Consider the following 27,816-nt stretch of genomic DNA (forward strand, 5'->3'; position numbering starts at 1 on the left):
AACTACTTTTAAAATTCATACACAAACAGTCGCATGATATCGATTAATACTGATCTTCTTGTTCCACTTTCAGCCAAAAAAAAAAAAGGTGCATTTTCCTAAAATGTAAAACTGCTCCTCTGGTGTCCCAAGCTGCAGTTCCTCAAATGGCCACTAGATGCTGCGTCAACAAATGTGACTCTATTGAAGTGAACAGAAAAACCTAAATGTCTACTTGACTCCACTAATTGAGGAGCTTTATAAACGTCTTTCTATGTTATGTTTTTAAACAATCATGTTCTTTAATTTGTGAATTTTGCAACAAAAATGAAATGATTCAGGTTGCATATTTAATAACCGCCTCTTTCTGATTGGTTGGTCATTACTTTCACTTGCTGGTATGACATCATGTTGTCGCTGACAGCGTTTCTGTTTATACATGTTTACCTCCACTGCTGACTATGCCACACACACACACACACACACACACACACATACATACACACACACACACACACACACACACACACGCACACACACACACACACACACACACACACACACAGCTGAAACATGACTACATTTAGCTCGCCATCAATATAGCTCTGGACCTGTGGGTGTGTGTGCTGCCTGGCATTACTGGGCAACTGGACAGCATCATGGTGAGAGACACGGAGCGAGCAAGCATCAGAGAGAGAGAGAGAGAGAGAGAGAGAGAGAGAGAGAGAGAGAGAGAGAGAGAGAGAGAGGGAGGGGGAGCAGTGGTCGGTTGGCATTTGGCAAAAACAAATCAGGAAAGAAGAAGCCTGTTGAAAAGCACCGCTGAGGGAACACAAAGACATCTGTGAGTTTTCTGTGAGTAAAATACCTTGAGAATAACATTTTATCCAGACTATAACAGGAAAAGCAGGGTAATCAGAGACAGCTGGACTATTAATTAACTCAGAGTCTGTCCCTTTGGATTCATCTGTCTGTCTCTCAGGTCGGACTGTCTCAGGATGACCGTCACTTATTCTAGTAAAGTGGCCAACGCCACTTTCTTCGGTTTCCACCGGCTGCTGCTGCGCTGGAAAGGAAGCATCTACAAGCTGTTGTACCGAGAATTCACCGTGTTCGCTCTGCTCTACACCGTGCTCAGTGTCATATACAGGTCACGCACACAAAAACACACACAAACACACACAAACACACAGTGACTGTATGTGCAGTACACAATAGGGAAGTAGAAGCACATGAAAGCACCTGAAGGGTTCATATTTATACCTTTTAAAAGTGACACTTTACAACCAAACAACACTAGAGAACGCTCCACTTTTTGTAAAGAAAGTTTAAGTGTGCTTGCTTAGACTGAAAGTTGAATGTGTAAACACTGTATAAAATTCAAAATGTCATAAAATGTTAAAGCTGGAGTGCAGGACTTTTGTCTCCCCCTTCTGGCAGTGAGAGTAAAGGGTTTGACAGTCCACCGGCTCACCAGGATTTGTCCCAGTACGCCCGATGACCAGTACTGGCTGTAACCTACTGTTGCTGCGGAAAAATGGTGGATAAATCGTTTTGAGTGTTACACAACCCCTGTGAAATGGCTCGTTTCACTATCAGAATTTGATACATCCGGTCTAATAACATTTGGAAAGTCTAGAAGAGCCGCACGGTTAACGGCCAGCGCGGAAATGTTACGCCAGACATGAGATTTATAAACTCTGTATACTGTGACACACAGAGAGATTTATCTGCCGCTGATTGGCTTAATCAGCATTGTGTGAACTCATTTGGCTTGAATGTAACAGACGTTCATTTATACGTAAAAGTTCAGCACCGCAGGTTTAATTATTGAAAGCAGTTGAACTGACAGTTGAAAAATAAGTGATGAAAGCAGTCGAAATGCTGAAAATTGCATTTAAGTTGCGCAATTACAAACAAAGTCGATACAAAGACACGAATTTGAGTGCGAATACGTGTCCACATGAGTTGAAAATGTTTCAACTTGAGCAAACATTTGCACGCATCACGGCACTGTATGAATGTGCTTCAAAAACGTGTAAAGACGAGAAGGAAAAGGACAGAGACTGAAGGGAAATAACAGAAAGAATCCTAGTTTCTTGTGATTTCTGAGTATTTTGGTGGTCACAAACTGTCCAACAGTCAAATACACACAAATAACACAATTGGAATTGTGTTCTGTCTGAACATAACATTAAAGACGAAAAGTGGTGAAATGTCAGTTACAGAATAAGAAATGAAAGCAGTTGAACTGTCAGAGTAGAGTAACACCGTGTCTACACTGAAAGCATTTTCAGTCGTCCATCTCACGCAAATCTGACAGAACAAATAATAATTTAATCGGTACAGCTGTCTTACCAGGTTGTGTAACGGTGTAGACCCACTGAAAGTGGCCGGATGCGACTGTAATTCACCTCCATTCATTTTCTATGGCACATGAGCGAATTGCTTCACGAGGCATTGTAGGATTCCAGGCAACACAGGACTGACCAACGGCACAAGACAAGAGAGAGGTTTTAAACTTTATGCAAATTAAGGTGAAATTTGTCCGGAAGTGATGCGATGAAACTGATTAAGTGGCTTAGTGATGGACCAGGAAGATCTTAGAGACTACAAGTACAAAGACACACAAAATGACAAAGGTACAACAGAGCAATAGCAAAGTTTTCTGCTGGTGATCGATGGTGATACAGAGTCAAACGCAGCTGATTCCAAACATATATAACCTGTGTTGAATCCGCGAAAACTCAAATTTTACCAGGAAAACACACAGTGGCCCTTCCTTGTTGAGAATTTGACTCAAATATATCTGCATCCTTATCAGCCGGTGTTGACATGCCCATAGTGATGATGACGATGTTACACAATTTTTTCGCTTCCAGTGGGTTTTCACTCTAACAGCTTGTGTTTCATTTATACACATCAACGTGTCTGGAAGGCTTCAAGTCTGTTTACATGCGTAACTACGGTGATTGTGTTTTTTGGCTGCCAAAACGATGGGGGAAATGTCAGTTAAAGAGTAAGATATGAAAGCAGTTTAAGTACCAAGAGACACCCATCTTAAGGCCTTAATATAAAAATGGTCATGAGTATTTACGTTAGAAATTAACTGAATGTACTGACTTCATATTTCTTGAGAGACGTTTGGGGTTTTTCCAATTCACTTCAATACAGTCAGAGTTTCCTTAGAGCACCATCTAGTGGCAATTAGATGAACTGCAGTTCAGCACTGGCCTCAGCACGTCTGAGGTGGTTTACTGATGATTCAAAAGGCCTCTAATTGACTGCAGAAAAACTAACATTGAAGACTTTTTCAGTTGGTTCGTGATGAGTTTTTGGTTTTGACAAAAATGTCCTCTGTTCTCCAGGCTCGTCCTCACCGACCCTCAGAAGAGACTGTTCGAGAAACTTTCCATGTACTGTGACAAATATGCTGAGCAGATCCCTGTCACCTTCGTACTGGGTACGTCTGTTTACTGACTGAAGCTGTACTCTCACAGGACCAGTGTTGGGGCCGGGTTACGCTAGAACAGAACTAGTTTGTAGAGGTGATTGATATAATTTTTGACCTGTGACAGGCTGTCAACTGTGATGCTCAAGTGTTGGGAAGTGTCGCACTTGACTCAAGTTTTTTTTGGCGGTAACCGAAATGGACATTAAAAAAAAAAGACCAGCACAGGAGCAGGAGCAAGAGCAGGTAAGTCAATGCTGCTTCATTTCTGTGAAAGACAGAGGATGGACTTCAAAAACGTGAGTCAGATACAGCCTCTCTCTCTCTTTGTGTCTGTCTGTATCTTTGTCTCTTTGCTCACGTGCTGGTTAAATGTCCCGCCGTCACTCCCTGTGTGTAACAGTTATTTAACTCTTTGCTGTGTTGTTGCTGATGGTTTGTAGCTCTTATTTTGCGCTGTTTCTGGACGCTGAAACAGTTGTGTTGTTGCCAAGCAGCAACCTCTGGGGTTGAAAAATTAAGCCAATGTGGAGGTGCCAAAAGTGAGTCAATCCCCATAGACCGCCATGTTAAAGTGCCCAACTTTACAGCAGAAATAAACGTCTTTACAGCCTGGTACAAAAAACGGTTTTGGTCTCTATAGCTATAGCTAGTTTCCATGTTCAATTAAGGACATGGCCTCTTTGAGTGACAGGTTGCTAGACGCTAGGTGGCTTGTTTCATCAACCAGGCTTTATTCAGCCCACCTCAGCTCCACATCTTTGCCCATTTTGGATTAGCCGGGAGTTAGGCGGAGTCAGGCACTGCCAAGATGGCGGCCCACTCTGAGCTTCAAAACCACTCTCTAGAAACCAACGGGTGACATCACGGTGACTACATCCATATTTTTACAGCCTATGGCTGTTGCACGCCAGGGCTTTGATAGGTTGTTTGCTGGTTGTTAAATCACCTGGATGTATTCCAGAAAGTGAGTTTAGTGAAAACTCTGAGTTTGTTAACCCTGAGATGAGGGAAACTCTGGGTTTTTACATGATGTTCCTCAGTCTTTGCATTGATTCTACAGTCTCTGGAACTCTTCTGGAGGGATGAACACCATTCTTCAAAAAGATACTCCCTCATATGGTGTTTTGATCATGTTGCTGTCTAACACGTCAGACTAACAATCAGTGTTTCATCATAGGATAAAGGTGATCACTCAGAACAACTTTGTGTTGATTTGCACTGACCCTTCCCTCTAAGGGGACAAGTGGACCCAAACCATGCCAGCAAAATGCCCCCCACAGCATAACGGAGCCAGTGGCAGGTTTTCTTCAACAAACCCTGAGTTTCTTTCTGTCTCCTCCTCTTGCAGAGTTTCATGTCCTCATTCGTTCAGTCCGTATCAAAGCACTTTAATAAGCAGGGGTTTACTGTCCGTCAGAATCTAAATCCTGGTTGGTTATTAGTGTTACTCAGGACTTTCTAAAGTTTTTATGCACAGTTATTTCTTTGAACTGTTACACAGTGTGAATTCAGCCACAGCTCAGAATAAAACCTCTGCATGTTCTTATGTTATAACACTGTTTGCACACAGGACAGCTATCAGTTTGTTAGAGCAACTCTTGCACTGAAATCGTTATTGCACATATTGTGTAATCTCAGTTTAAATGTAAAAAATCGGTATGAAGCTTTAGACATGTAGAATTATCTCTATCACTCATGATGTGATCGGTTGCATTGATGGAACATCATTCCTATAATATTGGAGATTATATGTTAATATTTCTGAGTCAGCAGGATCGAACAGCACCACTGTTGAATGCTGTTGAGCCAAGATACAAATAGACGTCTGAACATTTAAAATCTACTGTATTTTCACCTCGTCGCCTCAACTCAGAGTTCAAGTTAGACTCAGAGTTTGTTGAACCTGCTTTCTGGATTGGACCCTGTTGCTGCTGCTTGTCTGCTATGTGTGATTGTTTGGGGCCTGTGCAGAAGGTCTGCTGGTTGGTCCTGAAAATGTCTTCATTAACGACTTGTTTTCAAGCTATGTTGTATAAATTTTAGTAACTAACTATAATATTTTAAGCCTTGAAGGATAGTTTTTGCACATCAGTCATATACATGAGTGTGTGTAAGTCATGGATCTGTAACATGCATTGACACCTTTTTATGTGAACATAAGTTTTTAGATGTTAATGTAGAGTTTAAACCTGTATCGGAGCTTTGTTGGTCTGAGTTAGCTACTGTTTCCCTTCCAACGACCCACTCCGCCAAATTATGTATGTGTGTCTGTAAACGTATCAGATCTTTCAGAGACCGATTTAAACACACAGTGAGATGTTCTTGCTATGGGATGAAACTTCAGCTCTGCAGTTAGCAGAAAAATAACATTAATTTACATTCTAAGCTCAGTTAAATACAGTATCCACACTGTCTGGGGACATTTCTATTACTTTTGTGATACATGTCTTCAGATTTAAACCAGTGTTGAACCTACAGTAAGCAGTTGGTTCTGTGCGTACTGTAATGTGCAAATATCGCCAGAGTTTATTTCACTAAAATCCTGCAGCTACATTTCTGTGACTCCTCTCTGATTTTCATTGAATTCTGTTAAAGTCTGGAAGCAAATGGAAACAACACATTGAAGCTCAGTGGATGTTTTATTATTGTTTTAAACCTTGAAGATGTGCTGATACATGTAAATCGTACTAATGTGCTTTTTGTATAAATTTTGCTTTTTGATGGGAGAAGTGATTTTGATATTGAACCTGCTGGTGGAGGGATTGCGAATGTAATGATAGTTTATAAGTGAAGCTAAACTTGGTTAATCTCACACTTTGCTATATCGTTGGATACATGATGCCTGATTTATGTACGTGGCACGCTGTCAGTTTGTTTTTGCCATGTAGTGGCATTGTGCAAATAGCTTATAGACGTAGACTAAAAAAAAACATGGTTGTGAGGTTCCCCTTGCTATTAGAAAATCTGATGTGATGTAGTTGCAGTCACCACAACTCCAGGTTTGACACTGCTTTCATGCAACAGTTGTGCTATAATGTTTTTGGGAAATAGCTGCAGCATTAAACGAAGAAATAATGTTGCAGCTCACCTTCACCACCTTATTTCTTGAGACTATCATATGTTACAATGAATAGTAGGCAATTCACTTCTTTAATTGCTCTTAAGTTATTTTAGATTATTCTAAATAATTTTTAGCAATTGATTCCTTTCTTTTTTTTACAAATTTGCGTCTAACACAGTGTAAAATGTTTTTTAGTCTTTGTGACGTATGATATGATGTTGATTGTCATGCAAGATGAACTTAAGCAGTTATTTAGAACAGCGCAACTATGTTTTAGTTAAATTTGTTTGACATGTCCTCATATAAAATTTTAACAGACACCTGTCAGCAAATGGTTTTATGTTTCATATACATAGTAAAGACCTTAACTAATTTACTGACCACATCCTGAAGATTATATCTGGATACAACTGAAATGTTATAATAAGGCTCCTGAAAGATAATGTCATTGTTATCCATCTCATTATCGTTCCAGATTTCACTCTTTCAATGACCTCCTGTTTACAGCTTACAGACCTGTCAGATTCACATGGGATCAAAGAACACAGTTGATGTCTGTTGTTATTAATACTGTAATCACATGAGGAACCCGGCTAATATTGGTCCTCTGAGAACAGGGCTCAACACTAATCCACACTGACTGACTGACAAATGAATGTTTAAATGTACTATAACTTGGACCGTAGGCTACCAAAAACTACAAAATATTTATTTATTTAATAATAATAAAAAATTAAGTTGATGATGCTTTATTAGTACACAGTAATTTTGTGGAAATTTTCTGAGAGATTTGTCGGTATTTAATAGTTAATTTTAAGGACATTTTACAGACAGGGTGGTGCAACTTAGTACAAAATATTTTTTAAAAATGGAAAAAGTTGTAAGTTGGCTTAGCAGTACCAACTCATTATATTTGGATTCAAATTTAGTTCTTAATACGCAAAATATCATAATAAATTTGATTCTTAACAATTCTTTAACAGACAGAAAAACAAAACTTTTCAGTGAGTAGTTTTATGTTGTTTCTTTCAAAAAAAAAAACAACTACTAAATCAACGTAACACTTTTTCAATTTTTTCTTATAATTTGAACCAAATTGCACCACCCTTTCTGTAAAATGTCCTCAAAAACTGTAAACTGTAATTGTAAAATACCTGAAAATTACGCAGAAAATATCCAGGAAATTTGTATAAAATTACAGGACCTGTAAATAAAGTGTTACCATTAAAATCAAATCAAAGTACTGAATCGATATGAGATAAAAATCTGACCAAAAACCCCAGCTGTGACCCTGCTTCCCGTTTGAGGAGAGAGCTGCAGAGACAGATGGAGAGTTCAGTTGCCTCATTAGCAGGCTGCTAATGGAAACAGATCATTAAAGAGCAGAGAAAGGCTAAAAGCAGGATGAGTGTTTGAGTAGCTCTCCAGCCTGATTCACACTCAGTCAGGGAACACACAGTATGTGTATATTCCCAGGGTGCTACACATTCCCTCAATATACTTTCAACTGAAAACATCCTCATGCTCAGTCCACAGTTCAGTGTTTCTTCAACATAAAAACAAGAATAATGTCCATAAAAATACATAAATATCCATAAAAATACGTATTGTACGTCAAGTAATAATATCTAAATAATAATAATATCTTTATTGGATGAGCTGCTTCCATCATATATATAATCATTTGTTATGGATAAGTATAAGGACACACTGGTTATGCTAACAAAAACTATGCTAAATGTACAGGTCTTTCAAATTAAACAGATACGTGTTTTGACCATGTGACCAGATCAACACATAGGAGTGTTACACTGTTACACATCAATGTTAAACATAATGATGTGTTATGTTGTGACAACGCTGTGGTTGAGGTCTGGTTAGATTTAGGGAAAGATCACAGTTTGGATTAAAATGATCACTTTGTTAAGGTTAGAGAAACGTGACCTTTGTTAAAGTTACTACTTCCTTAAAGTTGGGTCGCCTTTGTTGTCATGGCAACAATAATAACCACAAGGTTAAGGTTAGGGGACGATCATTGTTACGCTTTTTAAAAAACTGTCCCAACTTGCAGCTGGAGACAGGAGATGAACAGCGGTCTCCTGTGACAAAGTCCACTGTTGCGCTAATGCCTCCATCCACCCCTCCTCCTCTGAATGAGGAAATCTATATACGTCATCTGAACTGCACCACTGCTCCGGGTAACAATTTCTATGGCCGCTAGATGGCATCTGTCACTCAAAATGTAACAATGTCATTTTTGGGTGACTGTCATTACGACCTATTGTGTTGTTTCTCTTAGGAGGACATGCTAACAATGTGCTAAACATGCGGTTACCATGCTAAAGACACGTTTAACACGCTGAACACATGCTACACATGCACTACACTTGTGCTAAACCCATGCTAAAAATATCAGATACATGCTAAAAACAGGCCATAATTAGCTGTTATTGGGTTATCGCAGATATTGTATCAGCTACAGTTGTGTACTTGTGTCTTTAGCGCTATTAAGCAAATGTCAGCATGCTAACAGGCTAACACCCTGGTAAACATATACCTGCTAAACAATAGCATGTTAGTATTGTAATTACATTAACATTTGGCTCAAAGTGTCGCTATATCAGTATTGATGTTGGTAGATAGTATGCAAAAAGAAATTACAGAGCTGTAAACTGCTGCAATAAAAAGCAGCATTTTCATGTGTTTGATTAAAAATGTTATTGTTTATGTGCTTTTGCTGTTATTTAGAAGTTATGTAAAATAGGACAAGTTACATTTACTGTTCAAAAATGATTAACTCTATCTTTACTGTAGAGGTAAGATACTAGATTGGATTGAGTTGAGTTGAGATGTTCAACTATAAGATATCTTTACTCAAACATGTTGCCACTAAATGTTGCTTATGTGTTTGTGTCAAACACAAACACAAATATATAATATTAAAATTGTTGTTGGATCGTTATTATTTTTATTAAAGGGTAACGTGAAGGACCAGTGTGTAGGATTAAGGGGCATCTAGTGGTGAGATTGCAGATTGCAACATACTGAATACCCCTCTGCTCCCCTTCCAAGCGTGTAGGAGAACCTATGGTGGCCATGAAAGTCGCGAAAATGCAAAAAGCCCTCTCTAGAGCCAGTGTTTGGTTTGTCCATTCTGGGCTACTGTAGAAACATGGCCGTGCAACAAGGTAGGCTCCATGGAAGAGGACCCACTCCCTATGTAGATATAAAGGGCTCATTTTAAGCTAATAAAAACACAACAATTCTTATTTTCAGGTGATTATACACTAATTAAAACATACATATGAATATTAGATTCCATTTCTGCCAAGTCTGCTCCACTAGATGCCACTAAATTCTACACACTGCACCGCAGTGCTGCAAAGTGATGTTTCACTGCCCTTCATGGTCTTTTGTCACTTGAGGAAAGTAGAAGTTAAATCACTGGAGGTCAGATTTTTGGTTAGATTACTCTCTAAGTATTATTATTCCATTTATTGGGGTCCCCCAGTGGCTTCCCTCTCTTTCCCTCATTTCCTGTCATCTTTTTACTATTGTTGTCTACTGAAGTTATAAAAATGCTCTCCCAAAAATAATAGTAAAAATGTATTATTCCATTAGTATTACACATTATGGTAAATGGACATTGAATACACCTTAAAGAAACATCATATATGCACACACAGCAAATATTAACATAGGGGGAAGCTGCTGAGAGAGTTTTATTTATATGAACTAAAGTGAAATTATCATTGTCTCTGTGTTTGTTTTTTAGGTTTTTATGTGACTCTGGTGGTGAATCGATGGTGGAATCAGTTTGTTAACCTGCCCTGGACTGACAGACTCATGTTCCTCATCTCCAGGTAGCCTATATTTACACAAACAGACAGAGTCAGTGGATACACAATGCACACTATGCCATGTTGTTTATGTCTTTATGTTTTTTCTGCTTCCTCCAGCTGTGTTCAGGGTAAAGATGAATATGGTCGCCTGCTGCGTCGGACCCTTGTACGTTATGTCAACCTGACGTCGCTCCTCATTTTCCGCTCCGTCAGCACTGCGGTCTGTAAACGCTTCCCAACTGTGGACCATGTGGTTGAAGCGGGTGAGAGTCTGAGTGTCTCAGTGTGAGAACAGCTTTGTTTTGAGATTTAAATAGGTAAAAATGAGTTTACAAAGATGATTGAAGGGTGAAACAACCTCTCCTCTTATGAGGACCTCGTCCCTCCCTCCAACCATTCCAACTGTCTGAAATACTGCCAGGGAAACCAGGTTTTGATAAAACGCAATAAATTCTGCTGTCCAAGTACAGTACCATAGTTTACAGTACATATATATTTACAGTATATATTTATGTATGGTGTGTATATATGTGTAACTGAACTGTCCATGCTGTGTCAGTGTGTCTGAAATGATAGAAGTCAGACGGGGTTCAGCTCCTTCCCGGCTGTTCTTCTTCCTTCCTGTAACCGTCTGATGTGACCCCAGGGATTGGCTCGTTATCAACCAATTACAGCAGGACTCAGAGAGCTGATGGTGATGACCCTTGTGTCCGATCCCTCATGCTTTGTTAGGTTAAAGCCCTCAGACTACAATATAATTCACATTTTTGTCTGGTGGGTTGGTTGGTCTGTCGGTCTGACTAACACTCAAGTCCAAGAAATATTTCAACAACTACGAGCCAGATTTTCATTAAACTTGCTGTTAATAATCATACACTTTGGTGAACCGCTGACCTTTCCTTTAATGCCAGATCCAGGTCATAATTTCCCCTTGTGCACCAGAATATCAAATTGATGGCAAATTTCCATTTTCATCTATTAGAATTAGTCTCTCAAAGCCAGATGTGGGACTACATTAAAATTAATTTATATTCATGAAGAAAAAATGCATCTTGAGACAAATAGTTAGAACTATAGATGTGAAATCCATCAATGACAATCCTTGACTCCTTAGATTCTGGTCAAGGATTGGTGCAATTTTTAGTTTAAATCACAGCTTCAAATTCCTTAATGAGATGTTGGATTGATTTAGAAATGCTCAGTAATGTTTTTATCACAAATAAATATGAATATTATGTGACATTTCAAGCAGAATCCATTCGAAATGTGTATAATTGAGCACTGGGGATATCAAACGGACCTTGAGTTGTCTGACACAGTAATACTTAACTCATGAGGCAATGTTGTTTTTTACATTACAGCTTTTGAAATTAAATTAAAACTACTCTAGTCAATCACAGACTTTAAATACATTATTTAGCTTTTGCTAAAAAATACAAGGCATAAATGTTATTAACAAGGGTCTTCAGCCATGCTTGCAGCTCTGTGAGGCTGTGTATTGGATGCTAACATCACCTTACTAACCTTACCTGATGTTTAGCAGGTGTAATGTTCACCATGTTAACTCAAAACCACATGCCAACCTCATGGAGGCACTAGAGGAAAAGTCAGAGGCTCACAAAGTCTGTAGGATTTATCCTCTGGGGAACATGAATGTCTGTATCAAATCTCATGGCAATCCATCCAATAGTTTTTTAGACATTTCATCTGAACCAAAGTGGTGGACCAACCGCCATGATGCTAACATGGCTAAAAATAGGTTCATATAAACTACAAAACTGCTTCTAAACTACAACTCTCAAGCATTCAGGAGGGATAACAGGGTATACATGCCGCTGGTTTTGAATAATCTGTCTGTCTGTTTGCCTCTTTTTAGGTTTTATGACTCCAGAGGAGAGGAAGGTGTTTGAGAACATCCGCTCTCCTCATCTGAAGTACTGGATTCCTGTTGTCTGGTTCTCCAACCTGGCGTCTAAAGCTCGGCAGGAAGGACGCATCCAAGACAGCATCGACCTGCAGAACATTCTCAATGTGACACATAGGATTACACTAGATGTTTTATCTCCTGTCAAAATTCAATTATAGATAGAGGGTGGGAAACAATTTACTTTTCAAGTTAAAAAGATGCTCAACAAAACAAACAAAAAACTTAGAGAATATGTTATAGAGAATAAGGAAATATGTTCCTGGAAAAATGAACAATAACATGTTTTTATGGTGTTTTAAATGCTAACTAGCTAGTAAATGTATTTAATGGGAGAAAAACTGTAACAAACACAAAAAACTAATGTACCATTTGCATATGTATATATTCTTATATTTCTTCTTTTTTATGTTACAATAATCATACCTTTATGTTATTTATATTTACTCAGTATGAAGATATGTAGGTACAACAATGAGCACAATGACTGAGAACAGATTACTATGAATAGAGTGCTGTTCAACTCTTCCAAGTAAAGCGTTAAAAGGAGGGTTTTCATTTCACTTCATTTTTTTTATTTTTTTATTTTATTTTATTTAATAAAAAAATAATAACAATTCTCAACAGCAGTCTTTTGGTGAGATGTTCTGAAACCAGTCTAGTGACAGGTTAGGATTTGCAGACAATAGACAACAAAGTGTTATAAAAACAACAAAAGTGACAAAATAAGCATTCTCAAGACAGGAAACAGCAAAGCATTTATGCAAAAATACAGCAATATCCACTGCTCTGTTTGAATAACCATGCAGAGCAACCCAAGGCAACAAAATACTGATTAATTTCATTTTTGCCCTAAGGTCACCCCAACTTGAATTTAGGGCACCCAAAAGGCAATTTGGGGGGCACTTAGGTGGCAGACTAGAAGTGGACTTTGGCCTCAACTGCCCCTCTGGTGTTACATTAGCACAAAAATGAAGCAGGACATTTTCCCATTTGGGCAAAAGCCCTCAAAACCACTTGAGCGCCTGAACCCCTATTAGTCTGTGACCACACAAACCAGACATGTAGGTAATGTGACACTTAGCTTTCTCCCTAAAGGCTGGGCAAGAGTCCTCTTCCAATCAGCCAGTTAAGATTGGAGAAATTTGGGCTTGGGCAGCTGGTGCAAAACTGGAAAACATATTAAATCTGTGTCTGTGTTTCTGCAGGAGATGAATCTGTTCAGGACTTGGTGTGCAACTCTTTTCGGCTACGACTGGGTGGGCATCCCGCTGGTCTACACACAGGTCTGTCTTATATCTGTCACAATACCATCTTTAAAACGGATGTAGCTCATCGAATCACATCAGTCATCACATCAATCATATTCCCTCGTTACTTTAACCAAATCAGTGCTCTAAATCTCCCAGAGAGAGAGAGAGAGAGAGAGAGAGAGAGAGAGGGATGTAAAGTACAATCTTTATCGCTGTCTCTCTCTTTGCAGGTCGTCACTTTAGCCGTCTACACGTTCTTCATCGCTTGTCTGATTGGTCGACAGTTCCTTGACCCCACCCAGGGTTACCAGGGTCACGACCTCGACCTCTACGTCCCGGTCTTTACACTGCTGCAGTTCTTCTTCTACTCCGGCTGGCTGAAGGTGCAGTAGACCTTTATTTTAAGGATGAGGCTGGTGATATTCTTTATTTTTTATTAGTTTCAACAAATCCCATGAAAAGACCAACATACAATACTTTTTGACTTCCCTACTCTGTCTGTGGCTCTGAGCTTCAAGCTGATTGGTTTCTTGAAGATATAAATCTTTAAAAACAGCTCACAAATATCTAGTTTCATTTTTAAAAAGGCTCAGTAATTTACTTAAACAGCTGGCCACTGTAGTTTTTATCAAATGTTACTCAAACAGGTGGAAATAGAGCATTTGTTAGGGACTATTTTCAGCAGTGAATGCATACCAATGTGGTGCTCTAGTGAGTATTTCTGGTCACTCAGTGCAACAATGTGGCTCACTGATGTGTTTTTAATCTTTTTATTTTTGGACAACAATAGAGCTCTGAGATGCACATATAATACTTGTTAGATCAGTTCATTGTTGGTGTTGGGTTTTTCATGGGATATGATAACAATAAGAAAAATATAGAATATCACCAGCCTTATGTAGCACATGCATTGGTGGTGTTTAATGTTTTAGTCCATTGACTTAAAGGGGCCCTGTGGAGTTTTCTAACAAAACTAACAAAATTAATTAAAAATTGTTTAAACTGAGTGTTACTCACCAAAATGAATTGTGAGTATTCTCTAGTCTAACTCAAGTATTGAATAATAATAATAAACTTTATTTCTAAACCACAATTCATGTGTTGAATGCATTTCTTTCCTTACATTTGCAAAGTTGATTTTTAATGTATTTTAAATCCTAAACTCTTCACATCCATGTTTATTAGCCTTGCAGTCTTCTTCTTCTTCTCTGCCTTTGTTGGAACATCACTGCTTTTCTTGGTGCATTAAAGCCTCCTGTAGATCAGTGGAATAGTGTGAAACCACTGGCAGGGGTGTGTTGTGTGTGTTGTCGTGGACCTACTCATAAACAACCATTCCATAGGTTTGCTAAAGGTCAAAAACTACAAGGAAGCTTTAAGTTGTGTCAAATTTCAAATCACTTTAATTTTCTATCCAAAGTAACAGTAATAATAATAACAGTTTCTGGCCGCCATTAGATTGAGGTGTTGCATTTAAGGACACTAAGATTAAAACTGTTGAAGTTAATGTTTAACAAAAACTGTCTGTGTTGACAGGTTCCATCTTGGGATTCCTTGTAAGCAAAGGAAGCTAGTCATACAAGCAAAGTGATTTTTGCTCTCCTGTATTCAGATAGGTGCGTAGGAGAATATAGTCCAATTTGTTATATATACCTGATGAAGTTTGCTTGACTGAAATGTAGCTATTCAATACATTCACCATAATTGTTGAGTGTTGTTACAAGAAGCAAAAGAAGCCAACAAAAAAAATCAGTGTATCACACATCTGAAAGTCTATCCTATCCTGTTTTCTGCCTGACTGAGACATAAAGAGGACTAAGGTTGATCTGCTGTTCATCTCTTGACCTTTTCTGTTATATTAATAACACACTATATAAAGTTATTAATAACTTACTGAGTGGATATGCCAAAACACTTTATGAGCTGCAAAAGAGCCTAACATGTAGTGGGACTAAAGGTTTAAGGTTTTTCCTGGGCGTGGTGCCAGGAAAAATGGCCTGGGGTTGTTAAATTAAAAATGGTACGTCCTCTGAGAAGCATGAATGTGCTCTGTAGATTTTGTTGAAATGGGACCCATAGGTCTTAAGACTGACTTTCATCAAGCGAAACAAGAATCCTGAGCCAAACTCAAATATGGGAAAGTCCAAGGAACATTTTCAGAGGAATGTTTAACATTACATCTTTACATTGTGTGTCTGGATGTGATTTATGTGTTTTTGCTTAGGTAGCGGAGCAGCTGATTAACCCATTCGGAGAGGACGATGATGACTTTGAAGCTAACTGGATCATTGACAGGAATCTTCAGGTCAGCAGCCAATAACATTAATTTTAAACGTCTTATCTGTCTCTGACTGTGTGTTCAGACTACCTGGCGACAAAGCAGCAGGCTAAAAGTCATTTTCAATGGAAGTCAGACATGAAGCTACAAGCTGACACCTGACACTCACAAATCAAAGTTGAGCTGGCCTCAATTTTTTTCAGTGCTCCAATGACACGGTGAAGCGTCAACCAATCATATGTTTTTGTTTCACCATTTTCACCCCCCTTCTCTCTCCCCAATTCCAAATTCCTGTTCCAATCTGTCTAAAAAATGGAAGAAAAATTGATTCTTGCCATTTGCCAGTTCCCTGTGCTATTTAACCCTACCCTTTTCATTTACCGTGACATTAACAAAAAAAAATGCAGCTTGGCAGAGGGTGGCAGCTATTGTGGGAGTACCAGGTATGTAACGTACATTTTTAAAAGCATAATGGCAAGGTGTGGTAGTGTGTTATTTAATTATACTAAATCGTGTTTATTAGCTGTTAAAGATAATTGTAAATTAATATGGTACACAAGCCCATGAAAAGAAAAATTAAAACCATTAAGTTAACTGCTCACACCAAAAGCTACCGCAGCTTCCACGTTAAATTTATGATGGATACGTCACTTGCTGTTAATTGGCAAATGGAAATTCAGTCAGATTATCAGTCTACATGATAGTCTTTTATGTATATATTTTGATCACCAGTGTCTGGTTTTAGCTACTTTGCTATTGGAAACAATAATACAAGTCCCTGAGTGTTATGAGGACCTCTCGTTGAACCTTCATTGAAAACAGACACCACACCGGACACTTTCCATTTCAATCCCTTCCTGTTTACCTGTCCCTCCAGGTGTCTCTTCTGGCTGTGGATGAGATGCATATGAATCTGCCTCATATGACCAAAGACATGTATTGGAACGTCAGTGAGGCGCGTCCGCCATACACGCTGGCTGCTGCCGACTACTGCATCCCTTCTTTCCTCGGTTCCACCAGTGACATGGGGTCAGCACATACACTTCTATACTTCACACATTACACAATGGCTAATTTCACCTGAGCATGCTGATTGGTTTGGTTCTTATGGTAGTTATTACAGTAAGCATGGAGCTAGTTAGTATTTTTACTTCTGTTTTGTTTTGGGGTAAACTTTTACAGCAGCATAATTGGTTAGAACAGTTGTATTAAAACTGTATTTAACTTGTTGTGTAATGTGTCTCTGAGTGTAAAGCACCCTATAAATAAAATGTATAATAATTGTTATTATTATTGAAATGAGAATCTCCTAGAGGGTGCACTTTATCATTATTATGAGGATTTAACTGTTGTTTCCGCCCGAGTATAATTTAAAATTTTCTAATAGAGCACTTTGGATCTGCATTAACCATCCTACTCACTTTTCTCCGCCTCCAGACTCTCCGACATCCTCCAGATTGATGAAGCTGACGTTACTGACAATCGCCCACGGCAACAGGACTCTGTTCTGACTCGGCGCCAAGAATCAGTAATTTTTTATTACAAGATGTTATGTTTTCAGTCTTCTATGGTTGTTTGTTCATGAACAGGATAGCTTCAAATCTGCTCAACTGATTTTACTGGAATTTGATGGAAAGTTAAGCAATGGGCCAAACAGGAACTAGTTAGTTTTGGTGCAGATGGTGCCAACCAGTGGCCATTTATAAAACATGTTACATCTTGGGTAGCAACTCCTGAACTGTGAGGCCTAAAAGTGAAATAGTTTTTTCAACTAAACAAATATTTTCTCCAACAAAATTAATTAAGTGGTACATAAAATATTACCATGAATCCCCCAAAGAAGTGTTTTATATGCCTTACTGTAATTTTTCTATTAACCAAATTTGTGACCAAATTTAGATGGTTTACACAAATAGATGGCATAAAATTCATGGCCTTCAGAGTGATTGACACTAGTTGTCTTTTGACGCACGTTAGGATCTAGATGCATGTTAAACATTTCTAGACATTATAGTTATAGTTGAAATAACAAAATTTAGAGAATTTTGTGGCTTTGATACAATACATGTACAAATTGTCCGAATTTTGTCATTTTCTTAAGAATTGTTTCCCTCACATGACCCTAATTTCTTTCAGTTAAGTCCCTGATTTTTTTCTGCAACCATATTTTTTAATGTTTGCAGGTTTTAGGTCGAGTCCGCCGGCTGTTGAGTGTTCAGGAGCCTCCTGAACTCCAACCTCCTCGACCCATCTTCAAACGACACAGCAGCGATGCAACAGGCAGCTTCTTCCCAGACTTCAGGTATGTAATTTCTACATTTAAAGTACTATGAGTAGCATTTTCAGTGATTTTGGTTAACTGGTATATTACCAGGCGACATTACTAGGTGACTGAATGTGTGTAATGGTTGATACATCTCACTTCAACAGTTAAATCATCAGACATTAATTCCAAAGATAGGGATGTCCTTTAAGTTTACCCTTTCTGACGCCCATTTCATTGTTTGTCAGACAATCCAGGATCAATCCGGGTCGAGAGGACATGGCTCCACCCTCCTTCTTGGTCATGCCCCCACCTGTCGTGGACTCCCTGTCCACTCTGAGGGAAGTCAGCAGCAACCCACCCTCCCCTGAAACCTCACCGTCTGCTGTTTTCCCCCAGCTGGTTGTCAGTCCACCTTTGTTCAGTGATGTCTCTCACAATGTGGATTCTTCTGGCGATGGTGTAGCAGCAAAACATCATAATGGGCTGGATCTGTCCCCGACTGAGGAGACACCAGGCTTGGACACCCCAAGGTGATTCATTGGTTTGTCATGACTTAAACTGACCACTCCTTTTTGTTTTATTTCCTAGCAGACTGACATTCCTTTCCTAGCATCCCCCCCTTGTTTTACTCATTTTGTTTTTACCTGGCCTGAAGATAACTTTATCAGCACCATATAATGACATTATGGCACTGTTATCATGATATGTCTCATTTCTTTTTTAAATTTTGCACTTTTATCCACCCATTCCTTTGATTTCCCTGCCTGTTCTGAGCTGTCCTTTGTATTCCCAGATCTGGCTCTTTAGTTTGTAGTTCCCCAACTCAGCTGGGACCCAAGGAATTTCGATGGACAACAGTCAATGTCCAGAACCGCCCACCAACCCGACCACGGGGACGCCAGTTCTCCCTCCAGTTCTCCAGGCAGTCGTCGAATGCCTCAGTTCGCAGCCTGCCGAGCCCCAACGCTTTGGGGAAGCGTAGACGAGGCATGGCTCGATTCCAGTCCCGGCGCTCGCCCGGTCCACAAACTGACACTCTGCAACTTCCTGACCCCAACTATGACCAGGAATTTCAGGGTACGGCAGGGACTGAAGATGGTGAGAAAGAAGAAACCAGCAGTACTGATGAGACCACAAATTCCAACACCCAATTGCAGAGCTTGGAAAAAAAATCAGAACAGTCACACAGTAACATAACACTGCCCAATCAGACAGGGGTAAATCAAACAGAGGCCAATCTCCAAGCTGGTAACCACCTTACCCAACAAGAGAAGCCACCACTTTAACTGAAGAGAAAAGCTCCAAGCTACTTAATTTTGTTGTTCTTAGCCAATAAATGCTTGGAAAGCTAGATATGGCAACCAGGGATGTTTTAAAGCCTTGAGTTTGGGTTTACTACTGCACTAAAATGGTAAACAAAAGAATACAAAAACATAGAAAGTATCCCCAGAATGAACTTTCATGATCAAAAAAATCCTAATTTGGGCAAAGGAGGTAAGAAGAGCAAGGAACAATCACCACAGCTGTGTGTGCTAGGCTGAGACACTTGCCATTCAAGACAAATGTAAGCATACCCCTCCTTACGCCTTAATATTTTCTTTATGGAAGAAGAACAACGCACATAAGAAGAAGTGAAATAAGCTACTGATAGCTGAACTTGTGGAAAAAATGTGTTGACTTTGCATTTCTGGAGAAAAGCTGTGGGTTTTTTTCCACTCAACTCTGTAGAGTCAACATTTTATTGGATACCATCTAGTGGCCATTAGAGGAACTGTAGCACTCAACTATGATGACTTTTTATTGGTGCTCAAGATTACTGACTAGACTTTATGAACATTTTTTGTCTTCATGTGATGACTGTCGTATTTTTATGTTTTGTAAACGTAATTGACATAATGAATATAGTGTCTGTTGCTGCTGAATCACCAAAAACTGCACTTTTTGAAATAAAAAACACTGACTGACTCGACAATGGGACATTGAAAATGTCGCCATGGCCCTTGATGATATAACTGAAGGTTGGTGCATAATTGGATGCTCTTGATGGACCACTGACTGCAGGATTCTCAAAACATTTACACAAATTAGGCCACAGAATCAAGGTATATCGCTGAAGGCTAGTTGCTAACAAATGCTATTTGTGTTGGTGCCTTTGCAAGAATTACAAAATGCTGGTAAAGTCTTTTAATTGATGTATTGATCATACAGCTGTCAGATATGGATGGGTTAGTGTTTGGTTGGGTGCCTTGCAGGTGCAAAGCCAATGCGGTCCTGTCCTCTGTCGAAGATGCTGTAATACTCTGTCAGAAATACATCTCCCAGAATCCATAGAGGGCCCTCAGGGGAAACTATGTCCACAGCCTGGAAACCACTGAAACACAACTCTCTGTCACCAAGCATCTCCTGAAAATAGAGAGAAAGGGACACATAGAGAAATGGCTTTTGAATGTTTTTTATACTGTATATTTATGTTAAAGTTCAAGTTCATTTGTCATTTCAACCATGAAAATACAACTCAATGAAATATTGTTATTAAGACAAAGGTATAAAACACACAAAACACAAGACAAAACATAAAAACATCTAAAGTGAATGGATCCAGAATGCAATGTCAAAGAATGTTCATTTAAAAGTCTGAGAGCCAGTTGGAAAGACCACCCAGAGAAGACAGAAGACAGACGGAATAAACTTTCCTCACCTTCCTAACATAGTGCTCAGCAGTCAGTGTGTACTCTGTTCCTCCCAGGACAAAAGTCACATGAGGCAAACTGGACAACCTGACACAGTCGATAATAAACTAAAACACACACACAAAGGTAAAAGTCAAATCAGGTTACATGTTATGAAATTCCACCAACAGCAGTTTCTAATTGTGTCCCTTTGTGTTTAGACTGCAGTCCAGACATTTCCATTGTCCTCAGATAAACTAGGAGATGTGAGATTTAACCTCTCCAATGTTTGTGGGTGAGGCTCCAATCAGCTGCTGGAGGGTGAGGATGTCATTGGTCGGTCCAGCAATGAGGGAGGTTCCTGTATCGACAATCGCCTGGCAACCATTAGGACAGAATGAACTCACACCCTGAACCGCCACACTGAAACACACACACATAATTTTTTTGTTATGTTTTCTGAGTGATGTGTGAGTTCCTGTTTTTCAATTTTAATCTCAGTAATAAATAATGTTGATCCTAACCCCCAAATGTTTCAAAAATCCTCCCAAATTAGGACATTTTGCTATTTCCCTCTATGTATTCTTGCTTGCACTGCCTCCAACCAGTTGCTGAATGTACCACCAAAATCAAGAAAAAATTACATTTTGAAAATTAGCACTAAATAAATATTAGTTTAGAGTCCGGGCTTGGACTCCGGGTAAAGATTAAAATTACTTAATTAATCAGATTCACAAAATATAAAAATGTGTGAAACCTGTCCATCTTTATCTGCCAGTATCCCTTGGCAGTCACAGGGAGCCAGTTGATTGGTCCACTGAACAACGCCTCATCTGTTCCGCCTAGCAACAGTTCTCCCTCTGGGTTGCCACTTGTTGTTCTCCTGCAGGAAAAAGAATGAAATGATTGGTGATCTAATTCCAGTTTAACACAATTTATTCTGTTTTTATTCTTCTAAAACATTTTCAAATTCCATCACTGAGGTTTTTGAAGTCCCTCAGTGTCCACTGAAACCTCCTGCGACTCTCTGACTCCCTTGAAATCCCTGGATGCCATGCAGCTTTCAGATTTCCCTGACACCCTCTAGACCAAATATCTCAAACCACGTGCAAGGAGTCTGCAGATTATCAAACCTTCCATGAAAAACTTCCTTCTGAGAAGCTGAGGGACCATGTGTTACGTCCTACCGGGACTTTTTATGTTTTGGACTCTTTGTGTATTCTGTTTTCTTGAGTTTTCAGTGTTGCTATTTTGTTGCCTGGTTTTGTTTTTTTCTGTTTCTCTTGTGTGTTCTTCTTGTGTTTATGTGCACCTCCTCTCACCTGTCCTGCATCACCCTGTCTGTCGCCTCTTGTCTGTTTACTTTAGTTCCTGTTTTATTTTGAAATATTTTCTTCTTGTGTCTGGTCACCTTTACTTCCTGTGTTTGATTATCTCATGTGTCTCACCTGTGTCTCGTTTCCCTCACCTGTGTTTAGTTTGCAATCACTCCCCGTGTATTTATAGTCCAGTTTTCAGTTCAGTCTTGGTCAAGTCGACTGCTTTCGTACTGTTTTTGTTCTACGTTTATTCCATGTTCATTCCATGTTCCTGGTTAGTGTTCCTGTGTAGTGTTCCTGTGTAGTGTTCCTGTGTCTGTGTCTGTGTCTGTGTCTGTGTCTGTGTCTCCTGCGTTTCTGGTATGTTCCTGTGACTTTTGCATTAAATATTTCTGCATCAGATCTTGCTTGCCTGCCATCTCTGCATTTGGGTCCACCTGCTCCACTCACCCATCTTCGTGACACCATGTGGGACTCTTGGACCTTAAGATTCTGCTTTGGAGCATGCCTTAAATCCTAGACTACATTCCTGGATCCCTGGTATCCCATCCCTTGCCATGGATCTAAGAATCCTAGGACCTAGGACCTTGGTGTCTTGGATTCCTCCCTGTAGCCACCTCAAAACCCTCTGCCCTGAAACCCCACTGCAACCTGATCTCCCTTGAAACCTGTGGGCCTCTCAGAACCCATCTGGTTCACCCTGGACAATCTTGAAACATAGAGGAACCATTGTACTCCCTTTGAATCCCCAGGATCCATCTGGAATCATCCGACTAAAACAGATGTACTCTCCTGGAGCATCTAGACACAACTGGAACCAGACGGACTCCAAAGAGACTGAAGAATAAACCTTTGTAACCTTCTGGATCCTCTTGAAACTCTTGCACTTGTCTTGAAATAAAATCTCAAATCTCCTGGATAACTTGAAATTGTCTGGAACTCCCACTGGGAATTCCTGTTGGGAATACTCTTGAAAACCCAGAAACCCTATAGATCCCATCATTTCCTTGATGACCTACAGAAAGACCTTGGACTCCAGTTTGGAAACCACTAGCAAATGTGACTTCAAGGTTGCTTGTTCAAAATGATGAAACTTGGACAGGTTGAAGCAACAGTCTCCACTGGTCTCCCTGGAGAAATAAAATAGCTCAACAGTGAATCTGTCAGATAAGATCACACCTGCTAAGGTAGAAAGAGAAGACAGGTTCCTCCACCGTCTTCTGTGCCAGCATGTTGTCGAAAACAGGGTTTCCCAGGATCTCTGCCAGGGACGGGTAACCCATCCCCAGTACACCATCGAATCTGGCCGAGACGAATGCAGCACCAGGCTCGTAGACCGACTCCCCGAACTCCTGATTCTGGGTGATCAGACCCCCAACCTGGAACAGAAGACAACTGAATACTCATGTCAGACCTCTGTTCATCTCCCTCCACTGGTGGGAGAGATGGTGGAATGAGCTACCCAGCTCCATATGGTCTACTGTCTCCCTTTGTGCATTCAAGAAATGCCTGAAAACTCATTGTTCATGTGTTCAAATGTGTGACACTTCTTGTAGAATTAACTGACCAGTTCTTGCATCTGTTGGAAATCATGATGATTTGAACTGAAACATTATTGCCAGTTTTTAGGTATCCCCCCAAAACTGTTTATAGATATATGGACAACCTGAGGTGCAGCCTCAAGGGTGAGATTTTTGATTAATGCTTAGAGCTTTTGTCTCTGTTTTCATGCTACCCCTCATATCCAAGGGATGTGGCTGCATTGTGTGCCAAGCCAGTGTGTCTACCAGACACGTGAGTGGACTCGCAACTCATTTCTCTGCTGCACCATCTTTACAGTCTGGGTGTGTTTTTGCCGGAGTAGCTCACATGAGAGCCTGAAATTCTCTTGTCAATATACATCAATGCCTATATTTGATAGTTGATATGAAATGAATACATAATGACACATTGCATTTTGTTACTGACGTTTCATAAAGGACATTGAGGAAAAAAAAATCTTGTTTGATTTGTGACTTGTGCCAACACTTGAGTGCTTTAACCTTTTTAGCTCTTTGTTCTTGTTGTTTATGGGATTTCTCATACACTGGTCTACTTTCAGTTATTTCTTACTTGAGAATTATATGTAATAAAAACTTCTATCTAGCTCTCTTTCTCATTGCACTTGTACCTGGTCAGCTACTTGAGAATTTGTACCATGGTTCTTTCAGAATTACTGTCCTTGCTTGTAAGTCGGTTTGGATAAAAGCATCTGCCAAATGATAAAATGTAAATGTAAGATGAATACAACAGTGTACTATACATCCTTGGGTGGCTTTAATGTAATTTAATTTTTGAATGTTTTCAAATAAAACTGTTTCTTTTTATGTTCTGTAAAATATATCTTTTTTTCTTTATTTTTCCTTCCACATCGGTGGCCAAAACATCGATTCCAAGGTCATTCCTTGGAATTGATTTTTTCCTCTTTGATATCAATTGTTGAATTAACACTTCCTGCACCTCCTAAAAGAAAGCTTTGAGATTAAAGATGGTTATATTTGTGAGTAAAGGTACAGTGGTTTAGTGTAGGGTTTAATAAGACAGATGTGTCTCAGGTGAGTGTACTTTTTTTTGGCATTTTACTTTATTGGATATTTAATAGTAAAGCCAGACAGGAAGTAGAACCAGAAATGTTGCAGATGTATGGTATGGATGGATGCTTTGCGCATGTTTGATATATACTGTACAGTTTTATGTAGAACAGAATAGAATAGAAAATAATGGACCTTTAGTGTGTCTCTGGCCATGACTCCCAGCAGGTGTCCTGATCCGTAGTGAATCCCAAACATCCGACCGTCATGACGGAACGAAGTCGACTCAAATGCCCTGAAACGCCTGTGCAATGCTGTGAAACACACACACACACACACACACAGAGGCCTTGAACTTCTTATCACAGTGAGGGACACGCTAAACCAGAGTCATGCTGTCCTGACCCACAAACACAACTCTTATAAAATACAAATACCCTCATCACAGGCAAGTTTTGTTGTGTTATACTGAGGTTGACAGTTCATTCTTGACCTTTGGAAATAGCTGATGACAAAACAATTTCACCTCAAGGTCCATTTAGTTGCTGTTCTGAAGCTTTTCATCTTATCAAATGATCTTCACCAGCAGACAGAGTTTGCTCAGTTGTCACAATGTCAAAATCTTTGACATTTGTCATGTTCCCAATGTCAAGAATGAATTGTCAAGTTCAACTTGTAAGTCAATATGGATTGTAAGTCTTGTAAGTCTCAAAAAAGCTCCAGAACAGCTGCTCAATGAGGTAAAATAGTTTTGGCAACTAGTGTTTTATGGTCTTGTGTGTTGTGTATTGTCATAGTACCACAGGACTGGCTGACGCAGTAGGATGACGGCACCCAGAGGTCAGCTGAGCCGGTGTCAAAAATCACAGAGAAGTTCTGCTCTGGGGTCCCCAAACTGATTTCACCGTAGTACTGAGCCTTACAACACACACACACACACTATAATTGTGGTTTTACTTTTTAAAACACAAGACACATAAAATGGTTGCTGGTTTAATGCCTGACTTATTACTGCTGAGGAAACCCCCGAGCAAGGTACATATCCCTCCTCGATTGAACAAATCCAGCTTTAGAAAAGTTTGGCAGTTTATATTTTAAAGCTGCTATGTGGAAGAATTAAAAATGTCTTCCTTTGGCACCATCTGGTGGTAGTAGCAAGAATGATACTGTGGCTGGAACCAAAGCTTGTTTAAATGATTTAAGAACTCGTCATGATAATTTGACGGATGCTATGATCTCATAAAAAATCTCCACATAGAAGGCACACGGCACTGACCCCCACAGAAGTATTTAAAGCACTGCAGCAAGTTCAAAAAATCGATCTGTGGATGTTTTAAAATATACTTTGATCAAAAACAAATATGCATGTCTGTAGGGTCGGGGGTCTGCAGATCCTAAAGAAAGAAAAGCTGTTGGAGGGAATTTTCAGCTCTTCATTTTTCCCTACCAGGTGTGGGATTTAAACCAGCAACCTCTGAACCTGACAGTCAGTGTTATTGCTCTTACGTCCATGAAGTTGTAGATCTTCTCGCTGGAGCGTCCGAGTCGCAGTGATGGTGTTCCGGGAGGAAAACACTGAGCGTAGCGCCGGTTAAACATGTCAGGACGGTGATCCTTCAGGAACTCCCCCAGCAATCCGTCGGCTCGTAGCTGGGTACGAATCGAAGGCACCCGCCTCAGAGGAACCCTGCATGGTGGGGCAACATTTATCCACATTTGTCCCAGTGGTTGACGTTTTATCACCTTAATGAGAATAATTCCTAGATAGAAATGGACACTTTACATTTTCTGGTGTAAAACAAACCAGTTTTTACAATGTTATGACTCTTCCTAAAATGATGGTTCCAATGCAAAAACTTCATTTGTTTATTTATTTTTTGTGCAGCTGGTACAGTTTTGTATATTAAAAATATAATATGCAAAAATACCATTGCATATTATTATTATTGTTGTTAAATAAAATGACCTAAAATCATGATATAGTGTGTTTGTGAATATTTTACCTCATACACAAACAGTATGAAACCTAAAGAATAAACTCTCTCTGTTCTCTGAAAGCTTCATTGATGGTTGATCACTCATTTATTAATGACTGATGAGGCACTTATGAATGCAAAATAGAGAGGTTTTATTACCTTGTTGACAATCATTTCTGGAAAAAAACCCCTGGAATATTAAAACACTTTCTGGTAAAAAGAAACCTTGGTTCAAGCTTGAAGCATTTTGGGACCGTGAGATGAATTTGAACAGAAACGAACAGAAAAGAATAAAAGTTAACTATAAAAAAATAAATAAATGAATACAAATTTAATCTAAAAATCGGGGAATGAGGTCAGAAGTCTGAGAAAAGTCTTTAAACTCAATTTCAGGTTTCAACCAAATAAATTGCTGTAAAAACTATAGTATAAAACCTGGCTGCAGGCTCATCCAGCCAAACACACGCACTAATCTAATCTACAAAGAGAGTTAAACTCAGTTAAGGTGTATTTTTCCTACCTGACCACCGCCGAGCTCGTCCATGTCCACAACAACAGAACCACCAACAGCAGCTTCATCGTGTCTTGTCTCTGAATCCGTCCGTCAGTCTGAGTCAGATAGCTGGTTGGCAGACGTCGAGGAGTTTATCAGGGTTCATGTCTACTCTGATTGGAAGTCTTTAGTGAAAATGTGAGAAAATCCACCCCAAAAACTCACCCACATATATCTAGCATTTCAAAGTTGCTGCATCAATACATCTGATTTGAATAAAAGATCACAAACTGTAAGCATCTAAAGGTTTCCTGAGCGGTGTATTCAGACCTCCTTTGTAGTTTTCCTTTCTTCTTGGTTAGTTTTCATTTTAACTAAAAAATCTGATTTAGTCAAAACTCAAATAACATTTCATCACCCGTCTTTGCAGTCAAAAATAATGTCAACATGCTTTTTTTAAAAATGTATTGTTAATAATGTAATTTTATATTATTGGGTAAATATCTGAAATGCTCCTTTTTTTCTCAGCCAGGTGGAGGTTGGTGTGTCAGTGTTTGATTGACAGCAGCTGGGTGAGGGGTTTATATTAAATTTATATTTACAATAGTTGTTCTACCTCTTGCAAATGATCCTTTGAATTTCCTGACTTTTGGAAACTCTTTGTACTTATTCATTGAAAATTGCTCTATACATGTAACTATCGTTAGTATGTTAAAAAAAAACAATTTAGTC

The 27,816-nt window shown here is 39.3% G+C and overlaps 2 protein-coding genes across 5 annotated transcripts; one reads left to right on the top strand and one right to left on the bottom strand.

The window, feature by feature from the left end:
• Positions 1–513: 513 nt before the first annotated feature.
• On the top strand, positions 514–20,034 carry LOC121890934 (bestrophin-3-like). 4 transcript variants are annotated; one of them, XM_042403582.1, is made up of 14 exons: positions 514–834; positions 962–1,129; positions 3,348–3,442; positions 10,270–10,357; positions 10,454–10,599; positions 12,213–12,367; positions 13,469–13,546; positions 13,744–13,896; positions 15,738–15,818; positions 16,669–16,820; positions 17,229–17,319; positions 17,975–18,093; positions 18,303–18,587; positions 18,851–20,034. In XM_042403582.1, exons 2-14 carry the CDS (start codon positions 978–980, stop codon positions 19,341–19,343), a joined length of 2,088 nt encoding a protein of 695 aa, XP_042259516.1. In that variant the 5' UTR covers positions 514–834; positions 962–977; the 3' UTR covers positions 19,344–20,034. The 4 variants fall into 4 exon arrangements, with proteins under 4 accessions (XP_042259516.1, XP_042259514.1, XP_042259518.1 ...); XM_042403580.1 differs by having other exon boundaries at positions 514–823; XM_042403584.1 differs by lacking the exons at positions 514–834; positions 962–1,129; positions 3,348–3,442 and adding an exon at positions 3,468–3,676.
• Positions 20,035–20,226: 192 nt separating this feature from the next.
• On the bottom strand, positions 20,227–27,542 carry nots (nothepsin). The gene is made up of 9 exons (XM_042403585.1): positions 27,112–27,542; positions 26,122–26,302; positions 25,416–25,533; positions 24,811–24,929; positions 23,225–23,424; positions 21,484–21,609; positions 21,005–21,149; positions 20,756–20,854; positions 20,227–20,460 (listed from the first exon to the last, which is right to left on the bottom strand). The coding sequence occupies exons 1-9, from the start codon at positions 27,168–27,170 to the stop codon at positions 20,284–20,286; spliced, it is 1,224 nt and encodes a 407-aa protein (XP_042259519.1). The 5' UTR covers positions 27,171–27,542; the 3' UTR covers positions 20,227–20,283.
• Between the last annotated feature and the right edge of the window lie 274 nt (positions 27,543–27,816).

The sequence above is a fragment of the Thunnus maccoyii genome, chromosome 23 (assembly GCF_910596095.1).
Source record: "Thunnus maccoyii chromosome 23, fThuMac1.1, whole genome shotgun sequence".
Lineage (NCBI taxonomy): Eukaryota > Metazoa > Chordata > Actinopteri > Scombriformes > Scombridae > Thunnus > Thunnus maccoyii.

Excerpts from the sequence above, each read along its gene's own strand:
- LOC121890934 (XM_042403580.1), top strand. The coding sequence starts at position 639 with ATGGTGAGAGACACGGAGCGAGCAAGCATCAGAGAGAGAGAGAGAGAG. Across the intron at positions 12,368-13,468 it reads ACCTGCAGAACATTCTCAAT|GAGATGAATCTGTTCAGGAC; the intron begins GTGACACATAGG and ends GTGTTTCTGCAG. Across the intron at positions 13,897-15,737 it reads TCTACTCCGGCTGGCTGAAG|GTAGCGGAGCAGCTGATTAA; the intron begins GTGCAGTAGACC and ends GTTTTTGCTTAG.
- nots (XM_042403585.1), bottom strand. The coding sequence starts at position 27,170 with ATGAAGCTGCTGTTGGTGGTTCTGTTGTTGTGGACATGGACGAGCTCG. Across the intron at positions 24,930-25,415 it reads CTGCGTCAGCCAGTCCTGTG|CATTGCACAGGCGTTTCAGG; the intron begins GTACTATGACAA and ends TGTGTTTCACAG. Across the intron at positions 21,610-23,224 it reads TTCTCTTTCTACCTTAGCAG|GAGAACAACAAGTGGCAACC; the intron begins GTGTGATCTTAT and ends TTTTTCCTGCAG.